Below are 13048 nucleotides of genomic sequence, written 5' to 3'. Positions count from 1 at the left end.
TCTGTAGCGAGGTTGGAAGTTAGTTCAGGGAGTTAGTTGTCAGTCGCGGAGTTCAGGAAACTGTTTGGAACCAGCCGACTGCACGATGCTGGAGAAAAGGAAAAAAATAAACTTCTTGACACTGTGGTATGATTGTCTTACACCTGCACACAACAGGAAAGTTGAAATTGGTGTCCTATCCGGTCGCTTTCTACTGGGATTCAGGTGTGAACAGAAATAAATTTGTGATGACAGAGAAGGCTTTCAATGTTTAATCATGAAGGGTTCAATTAGGGCATGGCTAACTCTTCAGGCACTTGTAGTAATGTGGTCTTTTAAATGTTTCGGATTTGATCAACAAGTAGTATTGGGAATGCACGTGTTTGTGGGTCTTCCAGGATGTTAGTATTTGTGTTGACTTACTGAATCTGTTGAATTTTGGTGCTCAGACTTGCTTGGAGAAAGGACAGTGACAAGATTTTGATGTCTTTATCTTTGTGGGTATTAGAGAAAGAGAGGAGTTGGGAGTCAAGATGCATCTTTGAAGGAATGATATGGTAAAAGGTGTTCCCTTTTGAAGTTTTGATCTCAAGTCTGTTAAAGTTCCAAAACCAGAGTCATGTCAATCACTGTTACCTATATCTTTTTATTCTGAGTTCACATTAATATTTAGAACTGACGTGAGAAGCATGTGTTTTAACCTTTTTTAAGCCTAGTGCCTAATATTTTGTCTTTCAGATAGTAGAAATTATGGTAAACATTAGAGTATTTCTCTCTGGCCCACTGTACTAGGAGGGAGTTCCCTGAAAGCTTCCCTGTAAGAGCAAACTTGAGTCATGATGGTGACAGCTTACTTTTTTCAGACTCCATCATGGAGTATCAAAATCTTGGTTTTTGTCAAGTCATGATGCTTTGTAAGAGAAGTGGTAACTAGTAATGATCACTAAAATTACAAACTTGGAGAGGCTATTAGATGTTCACATGTTCGAATAATTATTAACAGTTGAAAGTGGGACAGAAAGTTATTTTAACAGCACCTGAATCCATTATGAAGCAGCAGTCTCTCCTAAGTGTAACTGTTCAAGATCACACTGGAACTTTGATAGCAGCTTTGAGCCCTTCACAGAATTGTTTATCCCTAATTAACCTATGGGCTGAAGCTTTCCACAGACCTGAAGTTTAATAAAAGGCTTTTGATTTTATAGTCATCAATAACTTGATCATTTGATTTTAGTTTATGGTAGAGATGCGTAGGCATGTTTTATATCTTCACATAAAAGAGTGATTAGCATGGAGCTTAGCATCATAGGTATGAAGGACTTGTTTTAATTTTAATCAAGTGGTCACAACAGAAATCTCAATGTCTATGGGCAAGGGAAATTCCCATGGATAGACTGAAAAAGTACTTTTAAAGAGAGGAATCCATTTTTTTTTTTTTTTTATGACTTACATGGGGGTGTGTTCTACATATATATGACCATTCTATTTGTTTAGAGAGTTTTTTTTCCCCCTTTTGTTAGTTTTTAAGCTTAGAGTTTGTTGGTTAATATATTTAAATTCATAATGGGTCTTGTGAGTGTGAACTTTCCCTCAGTGTTCTTACTTTTAATATGAATTTTAAGAGAACTTTTATTTTTCTCTCCCAGTGAAGCGTGACATTCAGGAAAATGATGAGGAGGCAGTGCAGGTCAAAGAGCAGAGCATCCTTGAACTGGGGTCTCTCCTGGCAAAGACTGGACAAGCTGCAGGTAAGTGCTGCAAAAGGATCATACTTGAAATGCTTTTACCTGAAGTTCTGTGTTGAAGGCACTGTATTTTGTTGAAGGGAAGGGACATGAAACTGCTTTTACACACCCAGTTCATTTGTGATATAAATTCAGTTTTGTTTACTTGGCAACTTATTGATATTCAGTTTTTTTAAGAAGGAAATTAAATGACCTTTTAAACTTTTTTGTTGTTGTTTGGGATTGAACCCAGGGATGCTCTCCCACTGAACTATATCCCCAGCCTTTTCAAATTTTTTTTTTATTTTGACAGTGTCTCACTCAGTTACATAGGCTGGCCTTGAACTTGTGATCCTCCTGCCTCAGCTTCCTGGGTTACTGGAATTATAGGTGTGTGCCATCAGTGTCCTGGTTCTTTAGTGATATAATTTTATTCTACAGATAGGGAAATCCATTTTTATTGGGATATAGGGATCTGTGATTTGTTCCTGGTTTTTGAATAGTCAGTGTATTTCCTTACACATGGGCAACAGTAGTCTCTAGTGATTTTATTGAGCAGCTTTGATGTATTTAATAAGGATAGTGACTTTAAACCCCTTGCTTAAAAATGATTGGGATCTTGTATCCAAGTGATTCACCATTTTTTTTTTTCTGACACACAGTGAATAGGACATTAAATAATTTCTTCTCAACACTTTTCCATTGGTATCTAGGACTTTATGCATGTTGTTGCCAAACACTTTAGTTGTAATTGAACTATTGGCTAGGTTTAAGATGATATTCTGATGATGGGTGTGTCCTTGGAATGGAGAGTTCTGTTGTTCACAAAAGGCCTTTGACCAGTAAAGTGGAAATAGTATTAGAGAGAAGTTTGTGTAAACTTAAAATGGGCTATTTTGTTTATTTAATTTATTTAGTTTTGTCCATTATAAAGTGAATTTTGGGTTGTGGGTATAGCTAAATGTAGACTGTCTAGCATGTGTGAGACCCTGGGTTCAACCCCTAACACTGCAAAGAAAAAAAAAATAGTGAATTTAGAGCATATTTGAATATTATAATAAATTAAACTATGGTAAGTGCCTTTGTGAATTACTTTCCCCCAAATTATGTTGTTATCCAAGAGAATGATGAGAATAATTTACCAAAACTTCTTGAACTTGAGAATTAATTTTTTTTTTAAAATTAGGGTAATTTAACTTATTGGCTCAATCAGTAGAAAGTTGAGTAGAGATGTATGAAATTCTGAGGATGTGTTTACATGGGTTTTTTAGTTTAAAATATTATTTATCTATTACTGGTGATTGAACTGAGGGATACTTTACCACTAAGCTTCATCCCCAGATCTTTTTATTTTTCATTTTGAGACAGGGTCTCACTATGTTGCTGAGATTGGCCTCAAACTTGGTGATCTTCCTGTTCAGCCTCCAAAATTGCTGGGATTACAGGCTTACACTACCATGCCTGGCTAAATTGTCATTTTTAAATAGCTATAAGAAGGACCATACCTGATGAGTTTTGAGTACTATGAACTCTTTTAAAAATGCACGTTTTTGAGTTCTTGAAACAATTTAAAAGTAGGTACTGTTATCCATTTTACACAGGAGGAAACTGAGCACAGAGGAGTTAAATAACTTACCAGTAAATGGTATGGCCAGGGTTTGAACTCGCCATAGTCCCACTTCAGAGATCCTTGCCGTATGGCATAGTTACTGCTTTTCTATAGTTATTCACTTATGGATTATCATTGATGGGTGTTGGTTTTTTCCAACTTAGGGTAACTTCTTTCTTGTTTGATATTATTTATGGATTCCTTTTGCCTGTGAGTGAATTTCCAAAATAATTGATAATTAGTTCATGCAAAATATAATCTATAATTTTACTGAAAGAATTATAAAGCCAGGTGAAGTGACTTAAAAATTTTTTTTTGTTGTTGAAATATTCACATCTCTGCTTTCCTCCAGGAGTATGGATAATTAAAAATTATAAATAAATAAATCTATATCTTTAATAGTAGATATAGTCAGTGCTTCAGTAATTTTTATCTAAAGAAATTATTATTTTATTGAAATTCCTGTTTTTTGCTTATTTATCTTTCATCCTTGCCCTCCTTGCCTTGTGACCCGATATGTGATCAATTTAGAAGTATGTTGCTAAACCTGTTGGAAACTTATTTATTTATTTATTTATTGGAAACCCAAAGGTACTCTACCACTAAGTTATATCCCCAGCCATTTTTCAAAGTTTTTTATTTTGAAATAGGATCTTACTAAGTTGCTAAGGCTGTCCTTGAACTCAGTCTCTCAAGTCTCTGGGATCACAGGCATGCAGTACTGTGCCTGGCTTTATTGGAACTTAATGATGAATTTTAAGGGTTTTCAAAAACTTTCCTAGATTTCTTATCATTTTTTCTAAGATATTGATGAATATAGGTATATACACAATAGAAATCCTAAGGAAGCCTTGGGGCCCATTAAATTCATTTACCTGCCTTTGTTGTTAATAATTGATAGATTTATATTGTTTGTTTCCTTTGATTTTGAGTTCTCTAAGAACAGAAATCTGTTCCATTAATCTTCCATTCATTTTCAGTTTTGCTTTATTATGCATTTAGTCTAGCAGTGTGCTAAGTACTCTGATTTTGAGTTTAAAATTAGGTTCCTGACTGACAATAGTCACTTGGATTAGTGAATAAGACGATGTTTAATGTATAATAGTGATTGAAAGTAGTGCTGAGTGTCACAGACATGAAGCCTAGGCTCACAATCTGCAGATTTCAAAGCCTGAGACTCTTTAAAAGTAATCTGTTAGTTTTTAAGGAGATTTTGGTCATATAATTGCAAATACCAGTGAGAATGGGGGGAAGACATTAGTATGATTTTATGGATATTTTAAAATTTAACTCTGAACATATGAAAATGGAAAGAAATAGGGAGTACATGTAAGAATGAATATAAAACAATAGTAGACCAAAGTGGAAAAAATGAACTCTTGAACAGTGACAACTGAGCTAATTTGTTTCTCTGTTGGCATGAAGAATAACACTCATTGCTTAAAGGAAATATTGTAATGTTATCATGCTGGAGTGAAAGGCAGAATGCTTAGCTCATGTTTTACTTCTGCCTTTTCTAGGAAGGAAAATGATTTTCAAACAGAAAAAAGATAGCGATAACATCAGAAAGAGAGAATTAAAGCCCAGGTAGGTGAGAGACAAGACAGCAGATAGTCTCTTTAAATAAATAAGGTTCTGACAATTTCTGTCTTTGAATATCAAAAGACTTGTTCTATCAGATTCAACCATGACTTTTACTCTAGAAAAGTCATGGAGGATGGAGGAAGTATAAGGAAACTAAGGATAGGTAAATATTATTTCACCTTTCAAAAAGATAATGAAGAAACTAGATTTAGATATTATAAACTATATTATAAACTAAAGTCAGAGAAGCTCTGGAGAGATTTTTTTTTTTTCTTAAAAAATTTCTTTTTAGTTGTAGATGGATAGAATTTATCTTATTTGTTTTTATGTGGTGCTAAGGATCAAATCCAGTGCCTCACATTTGCTAGGCAGACACTCTGCCACTGAGCTACAACCCCAGCCCTGGACAGATTATTTGATTAGGACATTTTAATGACTTATAGCAGTGTATTATGAACAGATTACGCCAAACTTTCCTTTAGAACTGGTAGATTTGCAGGAATCCTGCCACCTGTTTTTGCAAACAAAGTTTTATTGAACATGGCCACACCCGCTCATTTTCATATTGTCTTTGACTCCTTTTCTACTATAACGGCTTAGATGAGTACCTGCCAGTGAGACCATATAACCTAAAAAAGCCAAAAGTATTTACCATATGGCCGTTCATAGAAAAAAAAATTTCAATTTGTGAATTAGAGAAATGATATAGGCTGTATTATTTGGTTTAAGCAGAATATTTGAACATTTACCATGATTACTAATATAGCAGGTACAGTTAGGAATTTACAGTGGGCTAAATAACTGTATCTGAAATGTGTTAATAAATGTGTCATTTGTCTACCTGAAGAAAAGTCTCTAGTATCGTGTCATAGGAATCTATCCTTGTTTAGCTTGTCAGCATCTGGTATCATGGTTAAAGCCATTTCAGAAGGCATGCTTATTTTTGTAGATGATTCAGTATAGTAGAGGACAGAATTAAGATTCACAGTTACTGCCAAAGCCAAGAAGATTAAATTCATTTGTGATAAGTATAAAGTTATTATACTTGAAGTATTTATCATAACAGAGGAAGATGGGGAATTACCTGTCTTAACAGTAGTCTATGCAAAAAAAAGACCTTTGTGGTCTGAACAGTCTGAACAAAGAATGCTATTGGAAAAAAGCAAAATATGCTATCTTGTGGTATGTGTAGTAACCAGAGAAAGAATTAAACCTACTATTACACCCCTCTTGGAGCATTTTCTTTAGTTCTGGGTTCAGTAGTGTATTGCAAGTACCTTTATAAACTAGAGCTTATTCAGAGGAGGGCAACTGTAGGGATAAGTACTCTAGAAACTTGGACATTGGAGGAACAATTGAAATAGCTAAAGATATTTAGCTTGGAGAAAGGGAAAGTTAGGGACATGTAAATGATAGTTATTTTAAAATATTTGAAGTCATATGGGAGGAGGTATAGGCTTGAGTTTCCTAAAAGAATAGTTTGGTTTGATCAACATTGGAATAGATTACTTTTTGAATATTTTAGTCACTAGAAGTCACATTGTTCATGCATAGGAGAAAATGCTATAGGAGAAGGGATGTTTAAAAAGTTATGATGGGGGCTGGGGCTGTAGCTCAGTGTCAGAGCACTTGCCTTGCACATGTGAGGCACTGGGTTTGATCCTCAGAACCACATAAAAACAAACAAATAAATAAATTTTTTAAAACAATTATGGGCATGTGGCTTAAGGTAGAATGCTGTTCAGCATGTCTGAGACCCTAGGTTCCATCCCAAGCACCACATAAATAAATAAATAAGATTAAAAAAATTAAAAACTGTCATTATGTAATTAAAATTTGTATTTGCATAAATGTAAAAAGCAATTTGAGGGGGAACATCGCTATAGACTGGAGTTAGCATGGAAACTTAATAGGACTATTCCTCAAAGGCTATGTAAAGCTTATTTATATAAGTCAAGAAGATGGGAAGACATATCAGATGTCAGATGGCATGGTGGGATGACTGCAGCTTGAAAGCAGGAATGTAGTGTATGTGAGGGTGAATGAGAGGGCAGAATGGGAAAAAGTTGTAGACATTGGGAATCAAAGGTCAGTACTGGGGAGTGAAAGGGAAAGATGAACTCTGTGTAGAGTTCCTTTTAGTACCTGACACAGTCCTGTGCATCCTCTTACTACTCAGGCAGATGAGCGTTTCAGGACACAAATTAGTGTTCTCAGGAGGGTGAAGATCGCTTGTCCTGAATTAGAGTTCTCATGGGGGTGAGTCTACAATAGGAGAGTACTAAAGAGGCACTGAGGTAGTTTTAACCTATATTCCAAAAATACTTCCTTTTGTTTAGTAGAGACATTCTCTAATTTTTGTTTGACAAGCATGTATCTCTAGTTTACTTTTTCTAAAGTCTCTCCCTTAGTGTTCATGTACTGTTCTCTTTTCTTCTACAAGGGGGAAGAAGCAGGTGTTTCTCTCACTGAAAGAGAATTGTTTTTTAAGACTCAGATTTTGTAGATTAGTAGGATTTAAAAATCTTTTTTTAAGATTGATATAATACTTGTATTTTATTTATTTATTTTTATGTGCTACTAAGGATTGGACCCAGTGCCTCACATGTGCTAGGCAAGTGCTCTACTACTACCCCAGCCCTGATTAATGGGAATTAAAAAAAAAAAAATAAGGGTAAAACTCCTTAACCTCTATGTGGAAAGTTTATTCAGAAGAATGCTGAGGAAGTGATAACTGCTAAAGGCGATATTGGGGATCCTTCAAGAATTACTTCAAGAAGGGAAGGAAACTTGGTATTGAAAGTCTCTGTTTGAGGAGAACTGCAAAGGTAGACTTGGGATATATATATATACTCCTGTAGCTTGGTATTTGTTGATTGTGAGAAAGTGATTTTGTACAAGGTGGGCAGAGGTATAGCACATTTCATGGTCTAGAAAACTGACCTTTGAGAATAGGAGTACTTTGCACATTATCTTTCATTAAGATGGGTAAATGAGGCATAGATATAAGATTTTTTATTCTGGGTTTTCATCCAGTGTCTGAGAAGGAAATAAAATACAAATTTGGTATATGATATTAATCTTACTTTTGCTACTCTATTTCCTGCTGGGACTGCTTTAAATTCTTAGTAAGTTTCATTTAGACTAATTTCAATGATGTAAGTACTGATTTTTATTATTTTGGGTCAGTTTTAATGGGTATTTTGTCCCTGATACTGATGCTTACGTTTTTTCTTATCTCAATTGCCTTCTATACAGAGCTTGGGGGACTCCTGAAGTATGTACGACCCTTCTTGAATTCCATCAGTAAGGCTAAAGCAGCTCGCCTAGTCCGGTCTCTTCTTGATCTGTTTCTTGATATGGAAGCAGCTACAGGGCAGGAGGTAAGCTATGGTAATGACAGAAAGTAGATTATATGGAAAAAAGTGTTTTAGTGAGAGAAATGCCTGCTTCGCTGTGGTACTAGGTGGAAGGGACAGCTGGGAGGACGGCTCAGGACTTATCATGTCAGTTTCTCTTTGTTACAGGACATTTGATACTTTGGGTCTGTTCCATGCTTTGCTTTGTAAGTGGAGATTGTCAGTGGTCCCTGGAATCCTCATTACATCAGGGTCACAAACTGATTCTTGTCTTTGAGGTATTGTATTGCCACACCTTTGTAATGTTTTCTGTGTCTGTGGTACCTTTCATCTTGTGTGACAATGCTCTTTATGAGCAATAATTAAGTCTTGTGGCAGCCCTTCTTGGCATGTTTATATTATGTACATGCCTTTATTGAGGGGTGAGCATTCATCTGTTGTGTCTCGTGTGTGCGGAAGTGACTCTGATGTTTCTGTACATGTTCTCTCTCTCTCTTTCTCTCTCTCTCTCTCTTTCTGTCTTCCCCCTCCAGTACTGGGGATTTAACCCAGGGGTGCTTTGCCACTGAGTTAGATCCCCAGTCCTTTTTTACAGGGTCTTGCTAAGTTGCTAATACTGACCTTAAACTTATGATCCTCCTGCCTCAGCCTCCTGAGTAGCTGGGATTACAGGCATGTGCCACCATGTCCAATTCTGTACATGTTCTTTACAAATTCAAACTAGACCTTGAACTGAATGGAAGAGTGCCTCTCTGTAATGACTGAACTTCTTAATTAGAAATCATTCTGTAAACAGTGACAGACTTAAGGATATATTGCAATTGCTTGAATCTTTTAGGAAGAATATAGTTGTTACCTTTCCTGTAGATACATTTATCAGGATTTATTGCGTATCTGCTGTGTGTTAGGTACTGGGATACAACTGTAAAAACACACTATCACTGTTCTCAAGAGGATTTTAATAGGGAAGACAGATAATTAAACCATACATAAAATTTTAATAGTATGTAGACAGGAGTTAGAATTGTTAGTTGGCTACATGTCTAGTTATTTGCTGTATATAGGGAAAAGATATGAAAGTCCACAGTAGCATATTGAATAAATCATGAGGAATTTTAGAAACCCAAGGGCACATGGGTCCCACTTGGAAATCATGTCTTTTGTTAAATCTGGTTTCTTGCCTTAATGATTCTTTGAAGCTTAGTTACAAACTTTATTTGTGTGAAATATTTGTTTTGGGCAAAACTGTGTTTAATTGATAGTAGATCACAAATAAGTAATATTTAGATGACTGCCTTTTGAACCAAAGTATTAGAGTTATTTTTTAATTTTAATCTTTGGGTACTAGGAATTTAACCCAGAGATGCTTTGCCACTGAGCTATATCCCCAGCTCTTTTTATTTTTTATATTTTAAGACACTGAATAGCTTAGGGTCTTGCTAAGTTGCTGAGGCTGGCCTCTAATTTGTGATCCTCCTGCCTCAACCACCTGAGCCTCTGGGATTATAGGCATGTGTCACTGCACCTGGCTTAGACTTATTTTTAATTTTTTGTAGTTGTAGATGGACAGAGTACTTTTATTTTATTTGTTTATTTTTATGTGGTGCTGAGGATTGAATTAGTGCCTCACGCTTGCTAGGCAAGCGCTCTGCTGCTGAGCCCCAGCCCGAAGGCTTATTTTTATAAATAAAAGAAAAGGTGACTTTTTATTTGGGATATCAGTCTTATCTAACCCTGACTTTAAAAAATTGTACTTTGTACTCATTAAACTGGCACCATCTTTTGTTTGAAGTAGGACACTATAAAGTAGAGTGATCAATAAATGTTAGTTTGAAAATTATTAGTAAATGCTACTTGAAGCCGGGAGCAGTAGTGTAGGCATATAATTCCAGCAACTCAGAAGTCTGAGGCAGGAGGCTTTTAAGTTTGAGGCCAGCCTCAGCAAATTAGAGAGGCCCTAAATAACTTAGTGAGACCCTGTTGTGTGTGGGAGGTGAGCGCTCTACTGCTGAGCCACAACTACAGCCCCTTAATGGAACTTTTTAGGCAGAAAAATTATAGAAGCTGCTCCTTTGCACATGAAAGTCTGTGGAATTTGATCTTTCCTAGAACACAGAGCTGACTTCAGTGGGCAGAACTGCATTTGTTTAATGATCAGTTCTTTTACATCTTTGTGGAAGTATATGCAAATCATAGTTTAATGGTGTCTTTTAATTGACCAGTGAGATTTACTGGCCTTTGTCGTATGGTTCTACATCAGGTTAGGCTCTCCCTTAACTGTATATGTTACCTTGCATTACATATTACCTTTTTGTGAACTAGCCACCTTTCTTCTTTTTCCTTGAGTATGAGGAAGCATATGTAGGCATTTTTCATTTTTATCATCAGTGTTACTTTACTGTTAAATAAAGGCTAATTTTTTTTTTTTTTTTTAAATTAAGTGCCAGAGTCTTAACGGAACACCTCCCCCCAGGGGCACACTCCCACTGAGATATCTACCTAGCCTTTTTGATTCTCTATTTTGAGACAGGGTCTCACTAAGTCCAGAAACTGACCTTGAACTTGTGATCTTCTTGCCTTACGCTGAGTTCTGGGATTATAAGTGTGCACCACTATTCCTTACCCTTTTTAATTCGGGGGGGGTGTGTGTGTATTTATATATAGATACACACATATTCTCCCCGCCATTTATATTGGAGATTGAACTCAGGAGCACTTTACCATTAAGCTACATCCCTAGTTTTTTTGTTTGTTTGTTTGTTTGTTTTTTTGAGGCAGAGTCTCACTAAATTGCTGAGGAGCTTGCTAAGTTTTTGAGGCTAGCTTTGAGCTTGTCGTCTTCCTGGTTTAGCCTCCTGAGTTGCTGGGATTATAGGCATGCACCTCTGCCTGGCCTGACCTCCCTCACCCCCTTTTTTTCAAATCAGGTTCTTGATAGATGGCAGAGTTTGGCCTTGAGTTTGTGATCCTCTTTCCTCAACCTCACAAGTTGCTAGATATTTTGGTAATTTTTGTGGATAATAGGTTATTTATTTTTTGGGGAAGAGAATCAACCTGATGGTTTCAGCTAAACCCGTACTCAGTATCACCAACCTCAGTATCCAACCATTTGTTAAATTCTTTTCATGCAACTGTCTTCAATGTCTGCTTCTCCACCTCTTTTGTATTTGTTTTCTCTTTACAACTACCTTCTAATTTGGTTCCTAATAATTTGTTATTTGGACTATAGAAGAAACCTCACTATTCCAATCATTTCATTTCTCTCCTTTTTTCCCTCCAGCTTGAGCCTTCAGTGGCTCTCCATTATCAGTAGGTAGTTCTTGGTATTTTATGATACAGCTTTCTACAGCAGCTTGATCTACTGGCACTCTACTAAATTTACCAAATATGTCAGTCATATGCCTGGATGTTTGCTGAACAGCCCTGTCTGCTCCTTTTGCTGTACCTTTACATAGTTCTATCTCAAGGTCCACCTTCTCTGAAATCTTTCCTTGTAGACTTTGGTGTGATCATTACTCTTTCAGTGACCCATATTTACATATTATGTGTATGATTATTCTGCTTTGTATGACAATTACTTGTACATTTACTTTCTTTAATATAATCTCAGGTGAAGCATTATATACCTTACATTACCTAAGGATCTTCCTCCTTCCCAGTATATTCCAAATTCCTTAGCCATAGCTACCTCTGACTGTATCCAGTACCCAGTACACTGATTTCTGTTTTACTTTCTTTACAGCTGGCATATTGTCCTTTTTGCCATAATCCCTTAAACTGTTCTGGTTGTGGGGCATTTATATTCATCTGGATTGTTCAGCCTGTTCCCCCCCCCCCCCAATCCTAGGTTTATTCAGTATAATTCTTTGACTCTACATAGTGCTTTTGTAAAATGCTACAAAGTTAAAAAAAACACACACACACACAAAACCTCAAATGTGGTGGGGTTGTAGCTCAGTGGTAGAGCACTTGCTTCACATGTGTGGGGCCCTGGGTCAATCCTCAGCACTACATAAAAATGAATAAATAAAAATAAAGATATTTTGTCCATCTACAATTAAAATAAATAAACAAACAAATAAAAACTAAAAAATTTTGTATACTGACTATACAGTAAAAACCCAAAACAGCATACAGGTGTTTGAGTAACCTGCAAGACCACTAAATGGCAGGTGAAATGGGGTCTCAGCCTGATGATAACATGAGTGTTTTTCTTCATATTATTTCAAGTCTTTGCTCACATATTGCTTCCTCAGAGACCTTCTTTGAGCAATCTCTGCTTTACTTCGTATTTACTTGTTTAACGTTTCTTTTGGTTTGTGAGGATAGCTGCTTTTTCCTATTTACTGCAGTATCATTGGTACTTGGAATAGTTTTGTCTCAGAGGAATTACATAACTAGTACTTGTTGAAGGAGTATGTGGATTATGCCTCTATTGTGGTAGATGCCCAGAAAATACTGTTGAATTGAGATCTGAGTTTACTGAATAGAGATGTAAGCATGGGGTGCTTGCATCTCAGTACTCCTTGTCTAGGTGACACAGAGATATCTGACTTGGAAATCAGAAATAGTTTTCATTTTTGGTTCTTTTAAAATTCTTTGGGTGATGGAAAAGGATGGAGAAGTAAGACAGATGCATCACTGTCATAGTATTATTGAGGCCTGAAGCAAAATAGGAAGTTTTAGATCATTTTTAAGAAATAGAGTTTTGTGTTAAAGAATTTGTTACCTTTTTCTGTTTAGGGGCCAGCTGTAAGTCAGGGGTATTTACAGAACAATCTTCCAGCCTGCAG

The 13048-nt window shown here is 36.2% G+C and overlaps 1 protein-coding gene across 2 annotated transcripts in view; it reads left to right on the top strand.

Moving 5' to 3' along the window:
- The window catches only part of Psmd11 (proteasome 26S subunit, non-ATPase 11), a 62718-nt gene that overhangs the window by 25810 nt on the left and 23860 nt on the right, over positions 1 to 13048 (top strand). For both annotated transcript variants that reach the window (XM_058578780.1, XM_046442915.2), the window contains exons 2-3: positions 1626 to 1727; positions 8155 to 8279. In XM_058578780.1, the coding sequence (XP_058434763.1) occupies positions 1626 to 1727; positions 8155 to 8279 (227 nt within the window). The remainder of the gene's footprint in view (positions 1 to 1625; positions 1728 to 8154; positions 8280 to 13048) is intronic.

This window comes from Marmota monax, unplaced genomic scaffold, assembly GCF_021218885.2.
Source record: "Marmota monax isolate L192 unplaced genomic scaffold, Marmota_monax_Labrador192_F-V1.1 WCK01_AAM20220418_F8-fsc00480, whole genome shotgun sequence".
Taxonomy (NCBI): Eukaryota; Metazoa; Chordata; class Mammalia; order Rodentia; family Sciuridae; genus Marmota; species Marmota monax.
This window is presented reverse-complemented; position numbering and strand designations above follow the sequence as displayed.